The 27,990-nt window shown below is 42.7% G+C and overlaps 1 protein-coding gene and 1 long non-coding RNA gene across 4 annotated transcripts; one reads left to right on the top strand and one right to left on the bottom strand.

Moving 5' to 3' along the window:
* Positions 1-3: 3 nt before the first annotated feature.
* DHRS12 (dehydrogenase/reductase 12) lies at positions 4-27,954 on the top strand. Of its 3 annotated transcripts, none has more exons than XM_049816097.1 (11): positions 4-121; positions 628-761; positions 3,087-3,169; positions 9,924-10,016; positions 11,405-11,486; positions 21,456-21,517; positions 22,274-22,378; positions 22,882-22,972; positions 24,315-24,452; positions 27,076-27,152; positions 27,591-27,954. In XM_049816097.1, exons 1-11 carry the CDS (start codon positions 66-68, stop codon positions 27,681-27,683), a joined length of 1,014 nt encoding a protein of 337 aa, XP_049672054.1. In that variant the 5' UTR covers positions 4-65; the 3' UTR covers positions 27,684-27,954. The 3 variants fall into 3 exon arrangements, with proteins under 3 accessions (XP_049672054.1, XP_049672056.1, XP_049672055.1); XM_049816099.1 differs by lacking the exon at positions 4-121 and adding an exon at positions 385-494; XM_049816098.1 differs by lacking the exon at positions 4-121 and adding an exon at positions 4,545-4,726 and having other exon boundaries at positions 709-761.
* On the bottom strand, positions 13,271-24,307 carry LOC126045271 (uncharacterized). The gene is made up of 3 exons (XR_007508048.1): positions 23,765-24,307; positions 19,451-19,698; positions 13,271-18,524 (listed from the first exon to the last, which is right to left on the bottom strand). It is a non-coding gene; the product is annotated as an uncharacterized LOC126045271 (long non-coding RNA).
* Positions 27,955-27,990: the final 36 nt, after the last annotated feature.

The raw sequence follows: 27,990 nt of genomic DNA, 5'->3' as shown, positions 1-27,990 counted from the left end.
CCGGGCGCCTTATGTAAGGGCTGAGGCGGCGCCAGCAGCGCTGTGGCGGCGCCGGCACCACCACCATGTCCTGGTACCGCAACGCCGTGTGGTTCGTGAAGGGGCTGCGGGAGTACACCAGGTACAAGCAGGCAGCCCGCCGCCGGGGAGCGCGGCGGGGCGGGCGCCGCGGGCAGGCTGGGGGCGTTTCTGTGCCTCCGCGGGCGTTTAACCAATTGGAGGTGTTGGGTTTCTTTCTTTTTTTTTTTTTATTACATATTTTTAATGGCAGCCTCCCCACCCCCGCCAGAGCGGACAGATTTCGACGCCGCCTCTGTGAGAGCTGGCCCGGCGGCGCTGCATGGGCCCGCCCCGGGTCCTCTCAGGCCCCGCCTGAGGCGGCAGGCGGGCGGCCTCCTGAGCGCCCGGGGTCGGGCTGCGTGGGTTGTGGCCGTCGGTTGGGGCTACGACCCTCGTGGCAGTGCCACGGGCGCTGTGCGTGACCTGTCCCACGAGTACGGAGAGTAATGGGGGCTGGGGGGGAGGGGGCGTTTAGTGTATGCCGGGATGTGAGGGGAGAGTGCCCTCCCATATGTTTTTTGGAAGTGCCCCCTTCTAGTTTCTCACAGGTGTCTCTAATTTATTTAGGAGCGGCTACGAGTCTGCTTCCAGGCACTTCGATCCAGCTGATGTGGAGGTGAATGTGGCTGGAAGATCCTTTCTGGTCACCGGTGCAAACAGTGGCATTGGCAAGGCCACGGCCAAAGAGATAGCGAGGAGAGGTGAGGTGGGCTGGAATGAGGAGCTCTGAGGGGTTGTGATGGAGAAGATGGAAGGAAGCAGGTTTGGCCTTCCAGTGCAAACACAAAGACCCAGCTGTCTGGGATGAGGGGTCAGGCGTGTTGTTTTACAGGGCTGGTAGTGTGGGTTAGAGGATTAAGCACAATCAGTGCCATGAAAACTGGAATAATGAAACAAAATTAGTGGAGAGGATCTGCAAAGTGTTTCTCAAGTGCATCTTTACCAAAACTCTGTGTTATAGTGGTATCTAAGGATGTTGGTGATGGATCAAGGTCTGTTTAAGGCTGATTCAGTACAATTAGCAGCCTGGCTGAATTTGAACTGTTTTGGAGAACCTACAGATGTATCATACGATGAAAGAAAACAGTTGGTTTTACCAAGTTGAGATGGGAGAGTGTAAAAGAAGCAATGTAGCTGTGCTTGATCTCAATAACCTGGAGTTTGTGCCCTTTAACTGATTACATGCAACTTTTTTTTCCTGTTGCTTTCTGTAAGCAAGGAGGTGGTATGAACTGGAACTAGCTGCTGTTGAAGGATAAACCTAATCCTTTTCAGAGTTGACAAAATAATTCCTGTTGTGCAAGAGTGATAGGAGTTTTGGTATGTAGAATGAAAGGGAGGAGCTTGTGGCTCTTTGCTCTCTCTTTGCCTGCTTAGGTTTCGTAACTGTCTTATGAAGGAAGGTGGTGACTCGATTTAAATTAAACTAATTCAAAATTATTAGTATCGAAGAGCCTTTGGGTTACAGATCCCCATCAGTGCCAGTATGTGACTGATTTCAGGTTCCCACTACTGCCATTATAATAGCCTTACGTAAGCATTGCTTTGTCTGATGACTGTTTTGCTCATAGAAATTCCTGCCAGGTTTTGCAAGCTGTCAGACTGACTGGATCTGCATAGGATTTGGTCACCATATCTAGTATTTGGAGCCCAAAGAACAACCTTGGGCTCAGACTGTTTGCGTGATACCTTGCGTGGGCGTTGCTGTGCATATGAAGTTAAAATGACTTAACGGTGTCTTCCTGATCCTAACCTTGCCTGTGTTGCTCTGAAACTCAATGTCAGCTCTTGGGGCTCCGGCTTCTAGCTGAATCTCTTCAAGTACATCATGACAAGAAAAGAAGGATTTCGGACTTGGGGAAAAGAGTAACCAGGCTACGTTGGCTTTACCTTAAAGCACTTCAGATCTTTGTAAATAATGACGGTCTTGATGACAATTTCTTTACCCAAGTTCAGCTTTTCTCTGAATCAGTGTCTCGTGAGTATTGCAGATTGGGCTTTCCTGCATGTCTTGTGAACTGCAGTTCCAGTTTGACGCAGTCTTCTCCCAACCACTCTGACAATTGCCATGTGTTGTTCAAATAATTTCAACCCTTAACATGGAAAGTACATTCAAATCCCTCTCCTAGCTCATGGGTCACACCAAAGCTTCCCTCTCTCCTTAACAGCAAGAAAAATGTTCATATTCAAAGCCCTTAAAGCCCACCTCTGTTTTCATGGAATGTTTTCCACTGTAGACTATGACAATGCTCCTGATCAGCTTGAAGGCCAGTGACTTCCATGTGTTTAATTTGTACCCGCACAGTACTTGTGCTGTCCCCTGTGTTTTGGGAAGAGCTCCTTAAACATCTGTAAATGTACATCCTTAACTGCCTTGAGATCTGTAATTAAAGCCCTCCTTTGCAGTGAAGCCTGCAGTCACTATGAGAATGGCTGAAGAAGTGAGCACTGGACACTGCCCCTTCTGATAGCCTTTTCTCTTGCTCATGAAATATGTTCTCCCTTAGGCAAAGACTGTCTTTCATTCTGATCTGTATCTATTCAGTGCCTGTCTGTGCATGGTCCCTTCCATGCATGGTATATGTGTAACAAATTGAAGATGAAACTGTATTAAACATTGATTAGTGTCATTTGTATGATTATCCAAAATTCAGGAGTTTCCCACTGCTGCCTGCAGTTGTGCACTTGGTAAAAGTAACCAAGCCAACTCTGGCAGTGCAGTGGAGGAATCAGACCATGTTAGAAAATTTCAGAAGAAGAACCTTGAGGCTTGTTCCTGCTGGGATGCTCCTGTGGTATTTCAGTGACCATCTGACCAGTATGGCCACTACTACTAGCAGGCTATAGATTTCCCACAAGCTGGAATGCAATCACAAAAGGTTTTTTGTTTCATTTGGATTTTATCAAAAAACTAACCCCAAACAAGAACCGCAAATTGCACATCACTTCCTGGCCCTCCCTCTTTGCAGATGCCTCCCCCAAACAGTTAGTAATTATCAAAAGTGTTTCTTGTCGAAATCCACCAGGTGGCACGGTTCATCTGCTTTGCCGAAATAAGGAACGGGCTGAGGTCGCCAAAGGAGAAATAGTGACAGAAACGGGCAATCAGGTGAGCTGTTTTTCAGTCTTTTGTTTACTTTTAGAAAGATTGTTAATATTAAAGACCTCATAAGCCTGGAGATGCTATGTTTTGTCATTTTGCTGTTCTTAGTAGTATTTTCATACAGACATGGAAACATCTAGTAGTTTATCATTCATATGGTTTGAACTGATGTAATTTCACTAGGTGATATTTTCTATGATTATTAGCATCACCAGCAGCATGCTGTTTTACTTATATATTTGTTGTTGATATGTTTTGTGATGGCCTACTTACTATTCCTAACTATGTGGCTGAGGCTTTTAAAAGTTAATGCACTGCAATACTCTTGCAACAATGTTTATGAGTTTACATCATTTACAGCATTTATGTGTCTGAATAACGTGCTCTGGATTTGCTAAGGTTGGCGGCTCTGTGAAGTCCTGTGTGTGGCCCTAGTTCCATGCTCTACATACTTTTCCATCTCCTTTTCGTACAATATCTTTCTCACCTCCTCTCTTCTGTTACATGCTCTTTTTGCTTCTGCATATAGCACTCTGCAGTATACCTCTGTAGCTCTCACTGTTGCTTTTGCTAATTATTCAGGAGGGTGTGCTTATTGAAAAGTGCAGTCATTGGCTTTCTATCTTGGTGTACTAGTTTTGGTGTACTAGTTTTGGCTGGGATAGAGTTATTTTTCTTTATAGCAGCTCCTATGGTGCTATGTCTTGGATTTGTGACCAAAACAGTGTTGACAACCCGTGTTTTAGTTATTGCTAAACAGTGCTCGCACAGCAGCAAGGCCTCTTCTGGTTCTCACGCTGCCCTACCAGCAAGCAGGCTGGGGGTGCACAAGAACAAGAACTTGGGAGGGGACAGCCTGGGACAGCTGAACCCCTGCTGACCAAAGGGATATTCTGTACCATATGATGTTGTGCTCAGCAATAAAAGCTGGGGGAAGGGGGGACATTTGCAGTTATGGTGCTTGGCTTTCTAAATCACTGTTGCATATGATGAAGCCCTGCTTTCCTGGTGATTGCTAAACACCTGCCTGACAATCAGAAGTAGTGTATGAATTCCTTATTTGGCTTTGTTTGCACATGCAGCTCTGCTTCACTTATTAAACTGTCTTAACCCACAAGTTTAGTCTGTTTCGCCATTCTGATTCTCTCCCCTGTCCCACCGGGAGGGGAGTGAGCAAGTGTTTGTATGGGGCTTAACTGCCTACTGTGGCTAATGCACAACACTTGGATGGAGAGCTGTCTTCATTTTAAGTACTAACTTGGCTCTTGAATGCAGTATTTTGATTCTAGTAATAGTATTTAATGTGGATAAAAAATTCTGAAGACTTTTTATGGTTAGAGTTACGACATTGACTAGATTTCTGCTCTTTGTGTCACACTAGGGAGCTGAAACCAACCAGCATTACACTTCAGTTCTTTAATGGAGGTGAATTGGATCAGTCCTTCTGTAGAAACAAATACTTTCCAGCTGTCTTTAACTGTGTAATCCCATGACTATAGTAAGACTGGTGATTATCTGTGTTGCCTCCTTTTCTAACTGCAGCCAGACAGCCTGGGAAGAGGGGTGAGTTTGACCTCTGAAGGTTCCTTCATGTTCTGTTTTCTGTCACTTGGTGAAACAAAACTTGAGGCAAATAATGTTCTTCCTCTAAAAGTAACACAATTACTGCATTCCCACTTCTTGGTAGGCTGCAAACCTGTAGTTTCTCTAGTCATGAAAGAGCATGAGGGCACTGCAGAGCTTGTTCGTGACCCTGGGATCAGGGCTCTTGTATGGAAAGCAGCATTCAGTGAAGTGTTAGATGAGCTGTACAAGAGGCCCTGTGGGACATGTGACTGCACGGGGAAGAGTCATTTTAATAAGGAGTCCACAAGAACATCCTTCTTTATAAGTACTCATTCAGAAGCAATCCAGAGAGATAATAAAATGCTTTATCTGCAACTTGACAAGCTGTATCCAGACTTAACTTGCTCTTCCTGATCATCTGGATGGAGATCCTGTTGTAGTGTATGCCAAAGATTTTTTTTTTCCATCTTCCACAACAACACATGCCGGAGTTCAGTGCTGAAATGGAGTTATTGTTTGGCAGACACCTGCACCTAGAACTGGGAATTGGGAAGTTCTCCTAATCTATTAAAGTAGATCTAGTCACAGATATTAGGTCTCACTTTAATGGCTTTGCTACCATCGAGGACTTTTTTTAGGGAACAGGCCTGTGGGTCCTTTTTCTGAGCCAATGTGACAGTCTTCAGCAGATAAGTGTTGATTTAGATATTCTTCAGTCTCTGAAATCACTTGTAATATTGAACATCTGCCCAAAAAACTTCAGCTCTGCCGTACCAGCAAATAATGGTAGTAGCTTTAAAAGTAAAAAGCTTTTAGAGAGGTATCCATCCAGTTAGAAACAGTAGAGCAGTGTCAAGTTTTTGGTCAGATATTAACATTATGATAAGAAAATTCTGACTGAACTCAACTAAGGAGCTGAAATCCAATGGCTAGAGAGAAAGTCATGTGTCTTTTATCTTCAGGGAAGGAGAATTATAGGCAGGGAATAATGCTTTATAATTTTCTCAGGTTTTTCACTTATCTCATTTGCTTGTATGGTAGGTATTTAAAGAAATAACTTGGAAAGAGAGGAGCCCCTTTGATTATTTGGTGTTTTGCATGAGAACACATCCTCTGCATAATTACTTTAAAACTGCCTTTTTGTGAGATACGTCGTAAGACTATCTGTGGTGCGTCTTTGAGACTAAGTGCTGTCTAGGAGAAGACTAGGAGTTGACATGCCTTTTGTATCCTGATAAATGCCACTGTGCTTGTACTAGGTAGAACACAGATCTGCAAAAAGCAAAAGAATTGCTTGTAACAAACAGTAAAAGGTTTTTGATGTTTTGGAGAGAAGAATATTTCTAGCTTTAGTGGTTTAGAAAATTATAACTTTGCTCTATGTTAGGCTTTTCCTTTTTTTTATTCTATTGCATCCACATTCCTGGCCATAGTATTTTAAAACATTACAAGACCGTTGTGACATGGGGTGGCTAACAAGGACTTAGCAGTTAATACAGCAGTTAGCGTGGAAGGGGGTGCAGAAGGCACCCAACACTGAGACGGCCGGAGTGGGCACAGTGATGCACCTGAAAGCATGCTCTCCTGTCCTGGTTGGAGCGACTGCGCCTTGCATGTGGGAGGCTGGCCCAGACAGAGCTCCAGAGGAATGATGTGGTAGATGTCGGGCTGCAGGGAGTGACTGGTACTTTTCCCTCAGCCTGGGGCAGAGCGTGATGGTGGCCTCATCTGTTGGGTTCTGTTGTGGTCAAGGTGCTGGGCTGCCAGGCAAAGCAACAGCAAGAGATGAGCATAACTGCAGGGAACAGAAAGAGGAGACTGACAGGGTCTTTGCAGAGAGTAGAAGAGCACAAACCCCACATTGCTTGGAAGGAGGGACAGCTGGAAGCTATGCTTGAATAAGTGGTGGATGGAGACTCCTAAGATGGGAAGGAATGGAAGCTTGTGACTGCTGGCCACAGAAGGCAGGCTTGTTCTCTGCCTGCAGATGTGCATTTATAAGATAGGTGTAGTGCCATGATAACAGATGAGGAAGAACAAGCTCTGTCAGGGGAGGTGTTACAGACAGGTGAGCCTGAACTGTTGTTGGCACTGGGAGGGAGTGGTGGGTGATAATGGTTGGGGGCTCCCCCCTGTGGGGGATGGAGGAACCCACCTGCAGTCTTGGCTTGATGTCTTGAGAGGTTTGTCACTTGCTGGGGACTCAGATCTAGGGTATTGTGGAGTGTCTGCTGAGGCTTGTCTGGACCTTGGACTAGTACCTCTTGTTGCCCAACCACATGGGCACTCATGACATGGTGAGGGGTGACCTTGAGTTCATCAAGAGTGCTTACAGAGGCTGAAGGGCATGGGGACCCAAGTAGTGCTCTCCTAAATCCTTCCAGTGAGAGGGAAAGGCTTGGATAGGAGCATAGGCACCCTGCAGGTCAACACCTGAATGTGCAGCTGGTGTCACTTCAGGCTTAGTTGCTTTGTCTTTGGCCTTTATGACTTTTTTGACCTTCTCTGAGAAATGAGCATTGCTAAGCAGGAATGGCAAAGTGGAGCAAGAGTATCTTTGTCAGCAGGTTTTCTAAGCTAGTGAGGAGGACTTTAAACTGGTTTCATTGGGGGATAGTGACCAAACCCAGAAGACTAGTGGCGTCATGGGGACAGTGAGTATGTGTCATGGGGACAGCAAAATGGAGGAGGCTCTCACAGTTTTCAGGTGAAAGAAACATAACTGGGAGCCCATCTCAGATGCCTGTACATGAACACAGATAGCATAAGAAACACAGGAATCTATGCATGGTTGCAGAGCTGTGATCTCACTGGGATTAGAGAGACATGTTTGGCATGACTAGAGTGCTGGAATGGATGTATACAAGCCCTTTTGGAAAAGCAAGCTGGGAAGATGATGAGGAGGAGTTGTGCTCTATGCAAAGGAGTGGCTTGAATGCATGGAGCTTTGCTCTGAAATGGGTAATGAGCCAGTTGAGAGCTTATGGGTAAAGCACAGAGGTCAGATCAATGTGGATGGCATCATGGTGGGTGTCTGCTACAGACTGCCTGATAAAGTAGAGTAAGTAGATGGAGCCTTTTTTTAGAGGGCTAGGGAAGCCCCATGATCACAGGTTCTGGTACTCATGGAGCACTTGAGCAATCCTGCTACCTGCTGTCAACACAGCAGGGCATAAACAATCCAGGGGATTTCTGGAGAGCATCGAGGACAATTTTTTGATATGAGTGTTGGACAAGCCAGCTAGGGGTGATCTCTGTTGGACCTGCTATAACTAGCAGCCTTGAATAGCTGCCTTGGTGGAGTTGGCCATGAGATTGTGGAATTTAAGATTGAGACAGGCAAGAAGGATGAGTAGTAGAATTACAGTCTTTGGTTTTGGGAAAGCAGATTTTGTCTCTTTTATGGACCTGGTTGGCAGGATCCCATGGGAGACAGACGTGGAGAGCAAAAAGCCTTGACAAAGCTAGTTGATCTTCAAGGGAAACCTCAAAGCAGGAGGTGCTTCCTGTTAACTGGAAAAAGGCAAACCACTCATCTTCAAGAAAGGCAAGCAGGATCTGGGGAACTATAGGCTGGTCGGCCTCACCTTGCTCCCCAGGAAAACTATGGAGCAAATCTTCATGGAAGCCATGAAAGGCAGGAAGGCGATTGAGAAAAAACAGCATGGGTTTATCAAGGACAAACCTGGCCTGACCGTCCCAGTTGCTGCCTTTGGCAAGATGACTCTGCCTATGGGCATGAGGAGAGCAGTGCTTGCCATTTTCCTTAACTTTGACAAGGCTTTTTACGTGGTCTGCCATGGTATCCTTGTAGCCAGTTTAGAGAGATGTGGTTTGAACTGGTGGATGACAAGCTGGGTGGAAAACTGTCTGGAACATTTGGCTCAAAGTAGCAATCAACAGTACAAAGATGATCTGTTAACAATTTTTAAGTGGCATCCCCCATGAGTCAATACGGGGGCAAAAACTATTTAATGTCTCTCTTAACAACTTGGAGGATGGAGCGAAGTGTGATAGTTGTCAGATTGCAGATGATCTCAAACAGGGAGGGAGGGTGAGCAGGGCCACTCTTCAGAGGGATTTAACAGGTGAGGAAATGGGCTGACGTGAATCTCATGAAGTTCACCACGCACAGATTGTGTATCCTGCCCTGGGATGGAATAAGCCCATGGAGCAGTACATACTGGGACTAGCTGGCTGGAAAGCAGCTTTGCAGAAAAGGACCTGGGGTGACAAGTTGTCCCTGAGTGAGCAGTGTGCCCTGGGGCAAGGGAGGCCAGCCATACCCCAGGCTGTGTGAACACTAGTCAGCAGGCTGAGGGAAGTGCATCTTCCTCTCTATTAAGCCTTTGTGAGACCACAGTAGGAGTCCTGTGCCCAGCTTTGGGCTCCCCAGGACAAAGAAGTCACCAATGTCCTGGGGTGAGTCCAGTGGAGGGCTGCCAAGGTGATTAGGGAGATGGGATGTGTGATGTGCAAGGAGAGGCCAAGATGGCTGTTTTTGCTGTGTTGAGAAGGCTGAGATGGGTGCTACTGTGGTCTACAGCCACGTGACGGGAGGATGTAGGGAAGGCAGTGCCATGCTTCTCTTGGAGGCCTTCAGTGAAAGGACAAGAGGCAGCAGACAGACTGTAACAGGGAAAGATTCTGGCTAGATAGTAGGAAATTTTTTTTCACCATGAGGGTGGTCAAACACTGGAGCAGGGGGCTCAGAGAGGCTGGTGAATCGCCATCTTTGGAAATAAAACTTCCCTGGAGAACCTGATCTCAGTTACCTGCCTTGAGATGGTGGTGGGACCAAGCGGCCTCCAGAGGTCCCTTCCAACCTAAATTATTCTCAAATGTTGTGACCTTGAGCATTGCTTTGGAAAGATCCTTTCAGCTAAAGAGGAAGCTGGTGTATGAATTGTTTAAACAGAATTTTTGCAAGCTTTGCAATATTTTTCTAGTTCTCTGCTATGCCTGACTGTCTGTCACGTGTATTTATCCAAGTAGGCCTCTCAATAAATTTGGCATTAAAAAGCTATGGCTCAGAAGCAACTGAATCAAGTGACTAAACATGTTTTCAGGACTAGAATTAGATTTCCCAGTTGAGCATGTTAACTTAAGTGTTTTAATTGTGTTCTGGAGATAATATTTTTTCATACAAGGTCTCTTCACTGTCCCTGTTGATTGTAACTTTTTTTCCCTTTAGAATATCTTCTTGCATGTTGTGGATATATCTAATCCCAAGGAAATCTGGAAGTTTGCTGAAAAATTCAAAAATGAACATAAATTAAATGTTTTGGTAAGTTTGCATACTTAAATCATATGTCTGCCTTTGGAATGCGTAGCCTATGAGTTTGTCCAACAGGTAGTGTAGATTTCACAGTTTGGCCCACAATTCCCTTCTTGATTTTTCTCTAAATGTTTCTGCAGTAGTCTCAATAGTCTGTTTGCTCTTGTCTGTTCTCAGTTCACATACAGAGACATGCTACAAAAAAAAAAGAGAAAAGCAGGAATTTTTTAGCTGCATCTTTTGAGGTTCTTACCATGCTTTTTTGTTTGACTTTCATTACTAATAACTTTGTCCTTCTTAAAGATTAAACTTTTATAGAAAGTCTAGTTAGAGCAGTCTAAAACAGAGCCAGGGAGAGAGCAAACAGTTAAGCGTCATGGCTGGTAAGGGGCTCAGTACACTTTCTCCTTTATTTAGCAGTGAAAATTTGCTCTGGGGGCTGTAGTAAAACTGAGGCACCTGGAGCAGTTGTTTTGGTACTTAATAGATGAGGAAATTCTGACAGAAATGGGAAAACGGCTTTTGAGGAGTGGCAGCGAATGAGCAGGAAGGTATGTAGAGGCAGATCTCTTTGAGGTGGGAGAGAAAAGCTTGAGCTTCCCCTGGAAAGTAAGGCAGAGAAAGAAGCACGTCTGCGAATATGCTAGCTGCTTGCAAGCTTCTGACTGTTCATGAGGTTTTACCTTACAATGCATCCATGCTGTGTCGTGGAGCACTGTTTTAGCAATGTGAGAGTCAGGTGGGGTATTTGTGCCCTTGTTGCAGGGACCCCAGCTTTTCTCTCTGCCTGGCAGTCCTGCACAAAGTATGAAGCACCTCTGCTGGTTAGCTCTGCTCTTCTCAGGGCTAACTAGGATGCAGCAACCTGCTGACCTGGCTAATCTGCCAAGTTTGGAGCCAATTCTTTTAATTTCCTGAGGGTGGGAGTTCCTGCGGGCCATTCTTCTGCATGTTGCACAGCTTCCCATCATGAATTTTCACCTAATGGAGAATACATCATCACATAGCATGGATGATGTGGAGTCAGTGTGGTCTCTCAGATGAGACTAACAAACTACACTGCATATTTGTGTTCTAATATCTGCTTTACAATTTGCATATTACTTTCTGTGAGAAAAGAGTTTTTAAAAACATGGAGTAAGGCACTAAGAGGACTGTTACCTCTTAGTGGAATACATCTGTGGTCAGCCAGTTGTCTGAAGATCCTTTATTTTGTGAAAAACCTTTATTGGCAGCAACAGAGTAGTGTGACTTGGAATAGCATGGTTTATTGAAACAGTTTGTAGCTTTCTGTTGCAGTGTTGGAAAACAGCAAACTAACATGGACTGCTTGTATGTGTGGTTTTGTTTGTAGATATTTGTGTAGATTGTTTTTGTTTACGGGAGTTGTCTTGCAGATCAACAATGCAGGATGTATGGTGAATAACAGAGAATTAACTGAAGATGGACTTGAAAAAAACTTTGCAACAAACACTTTGGGTGAGTACTGAGGCTTAGTTCTGAAATATACATATTTTGGTTACAGCAGTGTGTTTTCACAGCTGGGTTCATGAGGTCTGTATTCCTGCTCAAAGAGGATTGTACCATTGCTATGCCAGGGAAGAAGCAGGAAAGGAAAAGAAGAAATATTACACCTTGTTTGGAGTGTCATTTTTTAACTTCTCCATTTTTCAGTTCTCATATCAGTGCCTTTATTTATTATAGCAGCAGCAGACAAATGCAGATAAGATTTAATTAAATTGATTCTGAAATTTGCTAGGAAATTTTGTTCCAATCCATCCTGCTAATTATACTCTCTTTGTAATACATGTGCTCCTGTGGCTTGGATAGAGCTTGGAGCATGTTCAGATATTTAAAGAGACATTTAAATGTTTCAGTAGGCTTGAACAGCTCTGTTTGACGTGACAGAGGCACTGTGTAGGAAGACTGTGCCTTATATAGTGCCCTGGACACTCTCAAACAGATGCAACATCTAGTCAAGTGATTGAGCAGTGCTGGGTAAGTCTTAGGCTCTCCATATATAAGGGGCATATCCCATGAACTGTGTGGTAGAGGTGTACAAGGGACAAATTAAGGGAAGCAAGTAAAGGAGGAAAGGGGATATGTGGATGAGCAGGGCAGACTGAGCAAAGTGGAAGGTTCCCCTATAAAAGCCATGGAAAAGATGTGAACAGCCAGCCAGCAGAGAGAAGAGCTATCTGCCGTCACTGGTATCTCTAGGACTGAAAGCTACACTTCTTGCAAAGAGATGTGGTGCTTGCATCAACCAACGGTCCTGATGGTCTCTTTTCCCCTCTGCTTCTGTGTAGGGTAGGTGGCTTTCTCAAGTGACTGTCTTTAATATAGTCAGAAGTGACACATTAAGGAGGAGCTGTGGTGCTTTGTTTCTATGTTTTCCTCCTGTTCATCAATATCTGGGATGAGGAAGGGGGAAGCTTAGGCTATAAAGGTCGGGCATTTATAGAACTAATATAGCCTGGAAACCATTGTTCAGTTTTATTCTTAGCCTTTTTCCTGTGTTGCTTCCTTAACTCCTATTTACTTCTGAAAACTAACATTTTGGGTATAAATGTCTTGTGCTTAGCTGATAATGGTGCATATAGCTTGTTTTTTCTGCAAGTCTGACTACATTAAACTGACAACTCAAGTATAAAGGCACAGATTCATTTCCTTCAAATTAATTTTCTGCTAACATTCCTCTGTTTCTCATGGTCAAAATTCAAAATTAATTTTATTTTGCCATCAAATTTCCCCTCACTGCAGAAGTACAAGAACCTGTACCTTGAGAAATTTATTCACCTTAAATTAGTTTAACCCTCTTGTGGTCTTTCAAGCAAAAAATCCAGCAATGTGCAAAGGTGCAGCTCTTCCAGAGAGAAGCAGAATGAAACAAGTACAACAGTCTGAACATGAAAGCATGTTTTGGTTTAGTTCTAAACATCGAGAAAATTAATTGCTGAGGAACTGTACTAGTGCTTCACTTGAATTAGATTTTATTACACAAGTAGAAGCAGCAAGTTCTGCTTTTCCCAGCTGTAAATCAGCCTCACTAGAGATATACAGCTGCATAGAGGAAGCTGAATTACGATTGTAGTAAACTAGGAAAATACTTGTATTGTCTTTTATGAATGTTACATATAGATCTCCTTTATTCATTTATGTATCACTTGCTGCATGACTGTATAAGAAGATCAAGGAGATGATTGCACATTTGAGTAGATAATGTAAAACGGGTAGGTCATCTACTGTTGTCCAACTTCTGCAGAGTTCAGACAAAGACTGGGTTGTTTGCTCAGACAGGTTCTCTCTAGGCAACAATAAGGATTAAATTTTGAAGCTTTTAGAACAGAGTGGGTCTTGGCTGAGCTGGAAGAGGCTGTGTGTGCAAGAGAAAGCTTCTGTGCTTGCAGGTCAGACACACATGAAGGACCAAATGCCATCAACAGTGCAGGGTTGGGTTTTTTCTCAAAGTCAGAGATGAAGTAATAAATCATATCTGCTGGAGTCATAGTAGGAGAAAGCTGTATGCAGAAATGCCTGTCAGAGTAGATGCTGTGTTAAGTCATTTCCCTAAGCACTAGGTACCTTTGGGCATGCTTTTCTTTGGAGAAGTTATTTCTGTATCAGTAACTATCTGTGGTTACAGGTTCCTAGAGAAAAACTTGGCTAAATTAGATATGGCTGGTATATAGGCTGGCTGTAAACTGGGATGTGGTCCGAGAGAACAAACTTTCCCCAGAAAAGCTAAAGCCTGAAGGATGACGTGGGCTCAGGGCCCCTGTTTTGAAAATCTGCAGTTGTCCCCCTCATCAGCAGCATGGAAACAATAACTCATGACTGCCTGGTTTCTGCAGAAATAAGATAGAATAATATTAATGTTTTTTTTCAGATCTTCACATGCAGGGTGTTCCTTCCATCTTTCTTTCACTGTTTGTTTCTACTGTGGATCTTAGCTCTGGTCTAGTAAGGAGTGTGTAGGTTGTAACTATCTAAGAATGCAAGAATTTGAACTATAACATGCTTTAAAGGCAGGGAAGAGTCTTTGAATTCTGTATCTGATATCTGATTAACATTCATATAAGCTGTAAAATTGATCATTTAGGTGTCTAAAATGCTGTGGAGCTTTTAAATCCAGGCTGGGATATTTTGCTCTTGGCTGACTTGTTAGTCTGTTTTCAAGCATAATGGATGTTAGAGTTCAGTTCTAATTGATCATCTGACTTGTGAAACATAGTTTATATCCTGATCTGTACATGGGACAAAAATGAATGCTCAAGTCCTCTGGTAGACCAGATGAATATGCACAAAAATAATACTGGTTAGAATAGAAAGTAAACTTCCCTTAATATGGAACACCACTGACTGGCTAATTGAGGACGCCTCACTGAAATAGGAGGTACAGAGTCCTCTCTGATGTTGTTAGAATATACAGGTGGGTGAAGGTCATGAAAATGCAAAATGCAGGTTAAAAAGTCAGGCTTTGTATGGTTTGTCTAATATTCAAGTTCAAACTGTAAACTGCTTTGAGCAGGCACTGGCAGCCGTATCTGTGCTGGTGCCTAGCATCCTTAAAATGGGGCTCAGGCACAAAGGCTGTGTGGCTTGTGGACCTGTTGTTGCTGTCACATGAAATACCTTACCTTTTTTTCCTGCTACACCCCCAAGAATTGTTGCTCTGATTGCTGGAGTTCAGTGAGGGTGTAGAGAGCAGAATAGCTGTGGAGCGCTTAGACTGTAATGTGGGAGCACTGGCCGGACATGTGTCTGAAACTGCACATGGCTGATTGAATCACACCTTCACTATGAAGTTGAGTGACTGGCTTGGGGTAATGTGGGCAGATTTTCTGGGGAGCTGCTGATACTGATGGGCAGATTTTATTTGTATATCCTTTAGTTTGTGTGTTGTTGCCCTTGTGTTTCCTCCTGTGGGCTGGCCTTGTACTTAGAGTTGTATCCAGGAGCTGGGCAGTGACAAGCAATCATTTGTTCTGAAGAGTCTTGCAGACTGCTGAGTCAACACTTTATTTATTTGTTTATTTTATTTTGTTTTACTTGTTTTAGTAAAACTCTCAACAAGACTATTCAAACTGGCAGTATTCAGTCATTTTGGAAAAAACTGTCAGCATTGGTAGGCAAGCAGAGGCAACAGCAGCATGTTCTTTTTGAAGCACTAGTCATTTAGCTGAAACAATCCTCATTCCTCTATTTTATAGCCTGCCTCACTTTACTTTTACTCAACACATCTTGCTTGACATGGAAAAATGGCATATATGTTACATTTTTATTGCTACTTACCAGCCAAGGGGATGCTAAAACACACTTAGAGATAAATAAATGATGCTCCCAGTATGCATATTTTCTTCAGTGTAACGTGCTCTCATGTTTTAATAATATAGCCATATATGTTTACTCTCTGTGCAAGAAGGAGTAGGGCCAGAGGAAATAAGATGCTTTTCTACCACAGTAGCAGTACAGCCTATCTATGGAAAATTGCCTACCTATATGGATATTTGTCAGTCTTTCCTACACATAAACTGTATCTAACTGGTGTTTCATACAAGCCAGCACTGCCTGGTGGACTGTGTTCTGAACTACTCAAAGTCGGGCAACTTGGGTACCAGCTGTCAGTCTGCTGTAAGGTCAGTGCCTGATCAGACCATGATACCAATTTTCTTTCTAAAGAGCTTTGAAACTCACGGATGAGAGGTGCTATGTGAAAAGATAAGGTTGAATGTAATTGCATATCAACTAGCTATACTAAAGCCTATGTTCTCAGGACACAGAGGAACCCTCATCGAGCTGAGCTTTGTAATTCAAGGGAAATGTAAACCTTTGTTTTGTCTTTCATGTTCATGAGCTCTTCCCCTACACTCTCAGTTGTTGCTGAAGGCTGGAATTGGCCCTCAGAGACAGCACACTAAAATCTTCATTCCTGATCTTGTACTTGGGAAACAGACTCGGGGATGTCTCTTACTTGGAACTGCATAAATTGAAGACTTGAAAAGATAACCAGGTCAAGGAAGAATGTCAGGGGTTTTGTTTGGTTTTAAGACTTGGACATAAGAAAAGCAAGCCAATATCACTGATTTTTTTTTTTCCCCTACCAGATGAATGAACCTTTTTCTTTTTTGTTCCCACTTTTTTCACAGCTGAAATAACACTGTTCCTAATAATACCCTGAATGTTAGCAGATTGAAAACCTCACCAACAATTTACCACTAATTGCCAGATAGAACATCAAGCAAAAACTATTCTAGAGTCCACTAAGACACTTGCGTCTGCAATAATTGCATCATCAATTAATTTGATGTTATAAACAGGTAGTGGCTTTACAATATTACTTCTGCTAAAACCATAATTTTCTTTATAAATCAATTTTAAAGTACAGGTTTTGGGGTCACTGTAAATCTGTAAAGCAGATAGGAGTATGTGTTCATGTACCAATATTATATGTGATACCCCGTTGACTTCCAAGTCTGAAATGTATGAATCCTAAGGAGTCTTCCAGGTTTTAGCAGGCTAAAGCTGAGTAACACCACTAGCATTCTGGAAATCTGCCTTCATAGTGCTTCTTTACATTTTCTGTTAGGACTCTCCTGTGTACTGCTTAGTTTCATGTTCTAGTACAGAAAGATTGTAGCCTTCTGTGGGAAAGACCAGTGTCTCGTATACTGTAGACTTCTGGCGCTTGCACGGGGATAGCTTTCATTTTGGTTATGCTGTGGTAGAGATGGTGAGATCCACAGTGAGCTAACTGTTGCAAGATCATGCAATAGTGTTCTGTGCAAGACCCAACAATAATGTTTTCCATACAGTTCCCTCAGCTTCTGCTTCAGGCCATGTGAAAGGTAGTGTGATTTTTATTTAGGAGTTTATGAAGCAGACAGGCTCATTTTTGTAGGGTTTTGGTCTTTTTTTAAACAACTTAGTGTACAAATTGAATCTTTATCTCCATAACAGCTCTTTACTTTCTACATTTGCATCATTAAAGTTTCACTCTGTGGTTATGAAACCACTGAATTACTGCTCATACAGGTTGACAGAGGAGTTCATTGTATGGAGTTAAAAATGGGAGTTGTTAATTAGAGCACAATATCACATTACTCGACTAAATTGAGAAGATCTCGGAGCCAGTGGAGCAATTACAAAATGGACCACAATGGAATGTATGGCGATTCAAATTTTTTTTTTGAGCAAGTAAACATGAAACTTAAACATTAATGTGATCAGCACTTGGGAGGAAGCGTGTATGAACAAAGTGTGTTCTCATTAAGTGCCATGCTCGTTGGTTTTACTGGAATTACCATGTGTAATGCACAGACTGACAACCTGCAGTGTCTAATCTGCTATGATAGAGTTGGTTGAATGGTGTGGAATGGTGGAGTTGCTGTATCCCTATAGGAAAGTTTTAATTACACTGTATTATACATTATTTCCTATTATGTGAGCCCAGCTTCAAGACATAAAACTTACAGGCATTTTTCCAAAGAAAAGCAAATGTTGAGAGGATGTTTATCTTTAAAAGAAACTGTGCATCAATCCCAGGAGCCTCTTTAACTGGAGAAAACATGGCCAGCAAGTACTGTGTCAAACCTCATTACACAGAGCAGGGCTGAAGCTTGTCCAATAGGTTTCTCTAGTCAACTCTTCACCTCAGCAGAGTTCAGTGAGGGCAAGATGAAATCCTGTACATGGGGGTGATAGACTGGATGGTTACTCACCCCCTTCTGTGTTCCTGCTGTTTCTGAACGAGCTCCCAAATTCATCTTGCTTGACTCCTTTATGGCACAGCAAATACCCCTTTTCAAGGGGAAGTGTTGTATACCATTTCACTGCAATTTATTTTTTCTTTTTGCCCAGTTACCCTAGTGGGAGTCAAGCTTTCAGGCCATATAGACAGTACACCTTCCAGGGGCAGGAGAAGGTGATGTATGAGTCTGGCCTCTCACACAGTCACAAATACAGGTAGTCCAGCTGTATGTCTAGCACTGCCTTGTAGGTGTACTCGTAGTTCCCTGCCTGCTGGGTCAGAGATGCGTGTGAGAGAGGCTGCTGGTCGAGTTTCCGCTGTGTGAGTAACTCAAAGTAGCCTGCCTTTTTCCACAGGCACTCGGACCTGTGCAAGAAATGAGCCGTAGTCCAGGAGAACTGTTCAGACAGGAACATCCTGCTCCCAGTTGCCATGTGTACCAGAGGGCTCTCTGTTTCTCCTCTGTTGTGGATGCAACTGCTGGGGTGCAGGCACTGGGAACTGTGGTGGCCTCAAGGCTGAGCAACTCCATTTACAGAGTATCTGCTTGAGACAAGGACTCGCTTTCTCCAGAACCCCCCAGGAGTAGTGACAGCTCTTGTTTTCTGGGGAAAAAAGGTCGTCCTTTCTTTCTCGCAGAATCCTGAAGGTCCTCTCAGAGGAGGGGCAGGATCACCAAGATACCCAGTGCTTAATGCTTTCAGTGCAAGGCACATCACTGTTGATCATTGCCTATCCCTCCATGCACCTTTGTGTTATCTCTTGGTCTTAAACAATTAAAAAAAAAGAAACCTCAGAAAAATCTGTACAGTTTGAATGCAGTGATAATTAAGTATTAATCACATTTGATATGCTTTACTGTTTTTAACTAAGGTCTGTGGGAGGAGGTTCCTCCTTTAACAGACAAAAATTATTTTTGTGTCAAGGAAAAATACTAGAATGCTGAAGTGTTCATTTTGGAAAGCCAGCTATCCAGTACATTGGTATCAATAATCAATTATTAGCAAAAGGATATACAATTTGGATGTTTTCTTGATTTCCTTAAGTGGGGGGAGAAGGGAACGTAGTTTCTTCTAAGAAATCAGTTTTGGTTTTCCTTGCAATTGTTTTGTTTTACTGAAAGTAAGAAAACTTTCCTTTTTTGCTTTTATACTGTTAATGCAATTCATGTTTTTATGAGGACTGTGGCAGGCAACACATTTGTTTGCAGCTTCCCCTTTTACTTAGAAATTCATTTCTGTATTACTGAATGCTGCAATACAGCTGTGCTTGGCAAAATACATGCCGTGAGGTACGTGGCCATGCCAGGTCTCTACCCTGACTGTACTGAGAATTCTTCCTATTAGTTTGAACATAACTATCAAACTATGTGCCAGCTTTTACGTGAATAAAAATGTGGAGGTTTCAATTGATGATGATGCATTCCAGCCAATAACATACCTTATTAATAAGGTATGTCTATTCCACTATTATTGTACTAAATTTCTTGTCCAGGCTGTTTTGCCTGACAGACCAACCCATGCAAATAAGAGCGTATAATATCCAAGTATATTTGTTAAAGTACTAAGGAGTTTGTGTTTGAACACTTAAAACAGTGACAATAGTTGGCGAAATATTTAGTAATGGGAGAAACGCTTCAGTCTTAATGCCTGATGTGTCGCGTCTGTGTGTGTTTTGAGATACTAGTGCTTACCATAGGAAGCTGGGATCAAAACTGGTCTTTTTGCTCTCTGTCTCAAAGCAAATGAGCAAGTGGTTTTGTGGGGCAAAAAGATGGAATGCTCTGGCTCTGTGGGATTTACTGAATTCTTAATAAACTTGAGGAAGAGAGGAGACGCTGGCTTTGCAGTTAGTTTGTGGTTTTAAATAAGCACATAAACTTCTGACAAGCTGTAGTTGCTATAAGCAGGATTTTTGGCATTGAACATTCCTATCATCCAGCTGGAAAACAAAACTCAGTTGTTAATGAGGCAATGTTAATGCATTCATCTTTGCATCCCTTTAGAATTAACAAATCAACATGAAGCCCCTTAAAAGTGTAAATTAATCTGCAGGACAGTAAAATCAAGCATCGTCATAGCTGGTGCATTGCAGCTCTGCCTTTTGGAGATGCAGCTTATTTAACCAAGACATGATGTTACTTTGCATTTGGAGAATCCATAGCAAATCAAAATTTAATCCAGGCTATCGGCTTGTACTGAAGTGATTTTCTATTTATTTATTTTTTACATCGCAGCAGTCTCCCATGACAATCAGCGGTGGTTCTTGTCCTAATGATGTCATTGTTCAGTCTCCCCGGCACTACCAGGGGAGACGAACAGGCTTTCGTTATTCACTGGCAACTGCCTTTGCTTGCATTTTCTGCTGAAGACAGGCTGCATTTACTCATCTGCTGTGCGTTTGCTTTGATTTGCCAGGGTTTTAAATATATTGTGTGCATATGGATGTCCCTCTGATTATATAGAGAAAATGAAGAGTGCTGTGACTGACAGGGGAACTGAACAGTTTGTTCACCAAGCATGTGACACGTTTGATTTTTGGTAGCGTATTTATAAACACACTGTATTTTAACTGGGTGATCTCATTGCCTCTGCGGAAGAGAGGTTATAAAGACACATGCTGAAGTCTTCATGTCTACTGAAAAACATAGCCTCAGTAGCTCATGGAAAAAAATACATTTATTGCTGACACAGAATTGTTGAACTAGAGCCATTTGTGAAGAGATGAGAGGTAAGTATTATACTTGGTGCAGAAACACTAGACTAAATGGGGCTAGATTAATTTTGAATTAAACAGATTTTTTTAAAATACAGTTTAAAGGGAAAACAATTAAAAATATCTCTGAGATAAAAAAAAAAAAACCAAAAATCCCTGTGTTGCACTTGAGTGGATGAAATACCACTAGGTGTGTCTGAATCAAATACACTAGCAGTTGAACAATGTTTTGAATAACAAACTCTGCTGGTCATGGTAACAGCTGTAATGGAATATATTTGTGTGGTGTGTACAAACCTACGCTAAATGAACATGATTAAAGTGGGGAAGGACAGAGTTAAGTTTCCCAAGTAATTTTATTTAGCTCGGCCTTGGGCACACAACATTAATACTTTTCCCCCCAAGGATTCCTTATCTTCTGTAATAGTCATGCTGGGGATTTAAGAGGTGGTTTTTGTGTGCAACACAAATCAAAAGTGTCAGTGTACTCTGAGTGATTTCATAGTGAGAAGGCAAAAATGGATGAGTCTTAAGTGCAGATGCAAGGGCCTAAGAAACACAAGTGTGAAGCACAGTTTCCTTCTCTTGATTGTGACCTGGCATAGATACACGTATCTATGCCACACATGGAGGGGAAACGCATTCCCTGTTTCTTCGCTGGCATCACCTTAACCCCAAGGAAATCCATACCTGAGCCATTTTGCCTTCAGAGTCATGGCTGAATGTAGTTAGCAGTTTGCTCTACAGATACAATAAACATAAAAGTCTATAAAATAACTGACGTGCCTTTTGATAAGCGTGCAGCAACGTGGACCACTACAAGTTGAGTTGGCATATTGTAGGTAAAGCAGAAAAAAAAAAGTCGTCATTAAATTCAGATCAAGTTTCAGAAATAAAGAGACTTTGGGTTGTTACAGAGGGTGGGGAGAGAAGAAAGCTTTTTTAAAAAGATGAGTTAATGTTGGTGCCTGTCTGTCTTTTAGGTACATATATTCTGACAACTGCCCTGCTGCCCCTCCTGGAAAAAGAAGCTGATGCCAGAGTGGTGAGTCTGTGATACTGCTGAAAAGTGTTTTACTACTCTTACCTTCTGCTTTGTGACAGCATTTCTTTGATTATGCTAGCAATGCAGGATTAGTTGTAATGCTATAAGCATCTCTAGAACCCTCTTGGATTTTGCTAACAACCACCTCCTTCTCCAAGGCAAAGCTCCTGCCTGCTACTCTCAACCCTTTGTTGGAAATCAGAGTAAAACACTTCTTTTGGAAGCCTCCCCTTTTACTTTCCTTGGGGCATGTTATCTCCTGCAGCATAGTGCAAAATACCTATAACAGGAGTATAGGCTTAGAAGAACCTTACAGATCTTGCTGTAAAATAGGACAGCAGGTACATATTTTTTTTAAAATGAAATTTCCCAAGTTTTATACAGTCTCTTGTTTTCTAGTTAGCTTCTATAATTGCTCAACATATAAACAACAAATAGTGCTATTTTGCTATTTTCTTTCTCCCAATTACTTCTCAAAAGGAAGAAGCACAAAGTTCCCTGAAGCAGTCAACACCACTTTGAATGAAAATCACTTTCTAAAAAAAATTCTGTTTCTTCCACCTCATCTCCAGGTATGCTCCAAACATGAGCACAAGCGTAGTGCAAAGAGTATGGAGAGGGATCCTGCTCCCTAGGGATTTCCAAATATGGCCTGAAGACCCCATTACATGCATGAGTGCGATTGTGGGGAGTTCCTGGTTTTGCTTTTCATTCATTTGCTTTTTGTTCATTTGCTTTTCATTCATTTGATTACAGATAACTGTCTCTTCTGGGGGCATGCTAGTTCAAAAATTAAACATATCTGACTTGCAGTCGGGAAATGGGACATTTGATGGAACTATGGTGTATGCACAGAACAAGGTACAGTCAATGGTTTTGAAAACAAAGCCCAGCACTTGTTTGTTAGGCGGCTTATACCATCTGCTTTGCAAAAAGCTGTTGCTTTCCCATTGCATCCAACCCATACAGAGGTGCACAAGCAATAATCTTCAGAAGTATGATGCGTGCATACCATCTTGAACGGAGAGCATGGGTAGACTTCCATTTGATTTGATACAAGTCTCAAGGGGGAGAACTGTCTTTAGCTGACAAACCCTTTCTGCCTGCTTAGTTCTTACCTACAGTCTGCAGCAAGTAGACATGGTCAGTAAAAGCAGTGTAACCACTTTAAAAGTAAGCTTGTGGCCAGGGTATGGATTGCAATGACCATGGTGGTCTCTGACAAAATTATCCAATAAATCCAATCAGGATGAGCAAGGGTATATTTCTGCTATGCACGCCTTGGTATTTACAGCACATTTGATGTAGTTTATCTCTCTGGGAACTAACTTGATGCTAGTCTGGCTCTTTTTGCTCTATCCTAGAGGCAGCAAGTTGTCTTGACAGAACAGTGGGCAAAAGCTCACAGAAACATTCATTTCTCTGTGATGCACCCTGGCTGGGCAGACACTCCAGGTAACATCTGCTTGACACTGACTATATTTTTTCTTTTCAGGATTAGTCTAAAACCTAAGAGAAATGAAACTTTCTGGTAGATTTCTCCAACAGGTGCAGTGATTTCTTGGCTCCACACTGGTGCTTGAAGCAGTTTTATGCCCCCCAGTAGCTCTGTTCTGCACAGTGTCTGCTATCTGTGTATGTCTAGGGAATAATAATGGGCAATGAATGGTTCCAGCCCCACGCAAATGCACAGCAGAGCCACAGTGCTTTAAGCTAACCTTTAAGTTACATTTGTAGTGGGGCTGTTAAACCCACAGGTAGAGCTTCTGCCTCTGTAAGTACCAACGTGTAGACATTGGGAATTTGTGAGGGCATATAGGAAAGAGCGAGCACGCAGCATTGTGCAAGCCCTGTTCCTCTGCTCTTCCTCTAAACATTTACTGCTGTTGAGAAGCAGCGTGTTTGGCCAGACAGCCCTTTGTCTGAGCTGCAGCTGTTCTTCAGTGACTGTGTCTCGGCAGGCGGGCCAGCATCAGTTATCTAGTATGCATGTTGTGTTCTACAATATGTTACCAGCCCCTAACACCCAAGCTTGGGATGCAGGCTAGCAGTCTGATTTCTAGGTCTTTTCTAGGGATGCAGTTTCCCAAATTTGCTTCTGATGACAGAAGCATTTACCCAGTCTACTTTATGCTTGAAAAATGCCCCTTCCAACTAAATATCCTAGTATTTCTTTTTCTTTAAAATACATTTATTTCTGTACATTCTTTGTGGATTTTAACCTAATGAACCATAAAGTTACCCCACCTTAAAGTTCAAGGACTCTCCTACCCCCAAAAATAAACAGCTGCAGGGGATGGGCCTTCAGTCATCACCTGTTCAACAAAATAAAAAGAAACCAGAGTTTGAACATGAATTATTACATAGTTGGTTTAGGTACTGTTCACCATACAGTTTTTAAATACAATGCTGCAACTGGTTTCTTAAAACTGGTGAGAAAATAAGAGCTAAAACCCCTGGGTTTTGGTATTTTCCCCCATGTCTTGGCTTCTTTGCAGTTTAGAATGGAATTGGCTCAGGAGCCTCTTGCTGATCCTGTTCTCAGCTCCTACTAGTTTTGGTCCTGTAATTTGACCCAAACAAACAACTGGTGGATGATCTGGCAGTTTAGCACTATTCCAGCAGAAGACATTGTACTCTTAGCTATGGGGAAATACCCGTTCTCCTTCATAAACTCTGAGATGCCTTCTCTTCCTTCTACACTCACAATGGCAATTTTAAGCTGGGGTTTTTTTGTGTTTTTTTTAATCAAAAAACCTCGCATGGCAGATCACCATTCCATTGTTATTCTTTCTAGCTGTGAGATCGTCAATGCCAGATTTCTATCAGAAGATGAAGAATACCCTGCGCACAGAGGCCCAGGGAGCTGATACTGTTGTATGGTTGGCAGTATCATCTCAAGCAATAAAGTTACCGAGTGGCTTGTTCTTCCAAGGTAAGGCAGCAGTGTCTTACATTGCACAGCAGTGGAGATCCCTAAGCTGCCTGAACTGTAGGATCCCCATCTGGCCTGGAAGGGGATGAAGGCTCCACCAGGCAATTGTTGTTCAAAGGATAAAGTATTACTCAAAATTGTTCCCAGACTAAAGGTTCAGGTGAGAATTGTGCAACCAGAGAACGACTGTGTTAAGTTATGTTTCTGCTTTTGTCCTCTAAAGTAGCTGATAGAGACTTCAAAGCATTTCTTTAGGGAGAGGTGGGGGGTTTTTTAATGAAAATGGCTGTATGCAGGACTGTGCCAAGGGAAGGTGAATCACAGCAGTCAAACAGCATCTTTTATGATGCTGGAAAACTAGCATCCTTCTCACAGAGCACCAGGGGTTGGCTTTGCTTTGACAGGCTCTTCTTCCTACTGCTCCATGCTAGTTAAAACTGCCAATTCCCCCTTTCTCTAATGCTGGCAGAGACTTGAGTGCAGAGTCATTTTTGGCACTGTGAGCATAGGGAATGGAAAAATAGGGCAGAGCCCTTCTTTTCTCCCAGATGAATGACAGGCATCTTAGTAGGAGCAGGTGGAAGCATAGATGTGTTAATGGTGATGCAGGTCAGTCCAGAAGGAGAAAGGCAAAGCTCAGGATAATTGCTTACAGAAGCCCAGTACTTTTGTTGGATGTGGCACTCAAATCCCGATTCACTGAATTTCTAGGTGGAGCACACAGGGAGTTCAGACTTTTCCTGAGCTGGGTTGAGTTTGTCCCTTCTGTCCCCTCTCAGACAGTCACACAGGGTTGGTTGACAGATACTTAACTAGACCTTTTTCATGTCACCATGTGGCACATGCAGAAACCCCACATGCCAGCTGGTCAGTCATCTTTGTAGAAGTAGGCTTTGCCTTTTTCGTGCTCCTGTCACCTTTCTAGTTATCATGCTTCTGTCTAGTTCTTTCTCTAGATCATAATTCCACCTGGCTCTTGCCTTTGGCCTCTGTCTACCCCCAGCATTAGTAAACAGGGCACATGCCTTGGCTCTTTAGCTATAGCTGTTGACTTTTGAGAGCTTTGGTCTTGGCACTGTTCTTAAGGCTGCAAGAGAAGTCCTGCATCTGTGTCCTGTGCTTATCAAATAGTGATGAAATCAGTTATTTCTCTCCTGCTGCCCTTTGGAAGCCACAGCTTAGTATGGGCCCTCTTCAGGCCCTTTCAGTAAAGGGGTTTGTGTGCAGGAGCACTTCACCACAGACCTTCTGGTCCTTGACGGCCATTACCTGCATCAGTCACACCTTCCCTCCATTTCTTCTGTTCTCTTTTATTCTGTTCCCTTTGAGTGCAAACCAAAGCCAGCATTTTTTTTTTCCTGAGGAAAAAAAAAAAAAGGGAAGTGAGAACCTGACTTGGACAACCAGAATTCTCTGCGTCTGCCAAAATAAATAAAAAATGTTTGACAGAATCCTGCTTTCCAAAGACTAGAAGCATCTTCTCCGTGATGAACTTGGCTTTCACACATAGTTCCCAAACTTTAGCACAGGCTACTGGAAGCAGTACAGTTAGGTCAGAAGCAGTTCATATTCAGTGATGGAGAAGGGAATGTTCCTCTGCATGTTTCTCTCTCCTCAGTTTTCCATGAGCAGAGGTTATGAGGTGTGTGCAGCCATTTACATTTGCTTTTAAGAGAGCAAACATCTCTGCTCCCCTGGGAAGCCCGATGGCAGCCTGATAGGTTTCCAGAGGAATCTGCTGCCCAGTGTTGCAACAGCTTCTTCTTTTAGTCTCAGCTGGCTACTGCGGAAGGACTTACTAAATAAACTAGCAGTGCTGCGCCAGTGCTTTGATGTTTGTTTCACATACATCTGAGAGCATTGTCACAAGGTTCCCAGGCTCTAGATACCGTGTTTTTTGGGGAAAAAAAATCCCTTAGAATGGATGGCAATAGAGCTGTATTTACACAGAGTGAGCGAGGCATATGAGATTTGGAAAACCAAGCAAAGCATCAAATTGAGCAAAGTTGGTCAGACATCTTTATGTTGGATAAATGTTACTGAAGATGACTAAGCAATTAGCTTAAGTTCTTTAGCATTTAGAATTTAACTGTTATTTGTAAGGATGAAAGTAAGCATTTTAAGATTGAAAATAATCCAAACTACACAGTCCCAGCTGGGGAATTTGTGTAGCACTAGAAACATTATCCAGAAGCCAAGGAAAAACCCTATCTCATGCTGCAAAAGCAACCTGTGCCTGCAACACCAAAGTTATTGGTCTTTGTCTACAGGAGTTGCAGTAGAGACAGTGAGCAGGTGTAACCCCAGAGTAAGGCCTTCTTTTAGCTATACTGTCCTCAGCTACAAATGAGGTCTTGTTCCCCAGTCTAAGTCATATTGTGCTAAAGGACAATGACTCTAGTTCCAGAATACAAGTGAAATTAGCTTAATTTCAGGTTTGGAAGATACACTTAACTAAAATTGTTTACAGATACCTAGAAGGTAAGTTTCCTGGCTTCAAGACCATGACGTATGTTTGGGCAGTATAAAGCCAAGCAGAAAAATCTCCTCTGTGCTAGAAGAGGTGGTTAAATGTACCCATAAGGATTTTTTAATTTTTTTTAAATCTATTTTTGTCTTCCAGACAGGCAACCAGTCCCTACACACTTACCCCTGGCAAGCACCCACAGTCCACCGGAGGATGAGGAGAAGCTAATGGAGGTGCTGGAAGATTTCTCCCAGAAGTTTAAATCCACTTCTCCAGGAACTTAGTGCCACTGCTGACACAGCGTAACCATAAAGCTTCCAATTACACAGTGACAGTGCTATAGTGTGCCTGCTGTTGAGGGGAAGTAGGATGCCATAGGCCTGTTAAAAATAAATTGGGTTCAGGTGTTCTTGGGGGAGAGCAGTGCCTACAACATGTTTTTTCTGTTGCAGAGTCTTTCCCATTGTGAATATGCACCTGCTGTCTCAAGACACAGTAAGGTTGCATTCTTTGAATTGGAAGAAAAATTGGGAGGCATTAAAATAAAACCCAAGGCTTTGTGAAGTTACCCAACATAATTTGAAACTCTCACCACAGAGAAATGCAGAGTGTACCTTCCAGGAAAGAAGTAGTGAATGTTTTAAACAATGTTTAACCACTGTATTTGACAGGTTAGTGGCTTCCTTCCCTGTGTGGGGGTGACTGGGCTCAAACCTCTAACTGGGAATGCAGAAACTCTCTCCTGCATCGCCTGTTTAGTCTAAATGGAAGGATTCCTCATGGCCTTCAGCTATAAATCAATGCTGGTATGCAGAAGTGATCTGCGTCCTCATGTTTAAACAGCAAGAATTTAGGAACGCTGCCAAATGCCTTCCACATTACTTTATGGAGCCAAGGCTGAATATTATCCCATTTATGTCAAGAAGTCATGAAGTAGGAGGTTTCAACACATACCACACCCAGACATGGCTGGATCCAACGGAGAAATGACTGCATGACTCTAGGTATTGAGAATAAATAACATGCTAAGCTGTACGTGTTTGCTATTTCTGTGAAAGATCAAGGGGAATT

Source organism: Accipiter gentilis, chromosome 13 (assembly GCF_929443795.1).
Source record: "Accipiter gentilis chromosome 13, bAccGen1.1, whole genome shotgun sequence".
In the NCBI taxonomy this organism is placed as follows: domain Eukaryota; kingdom Metazoa; phylum Chordata; class Aves; order Accipitriformes; family Accipitridae; genus Astur; species Astur gentilis.
The sequence above is the reverse complement of the archived record's forward strand: the minus strand, read 5'-3'. Positions and strand labels throughout refer to the sequence as shown.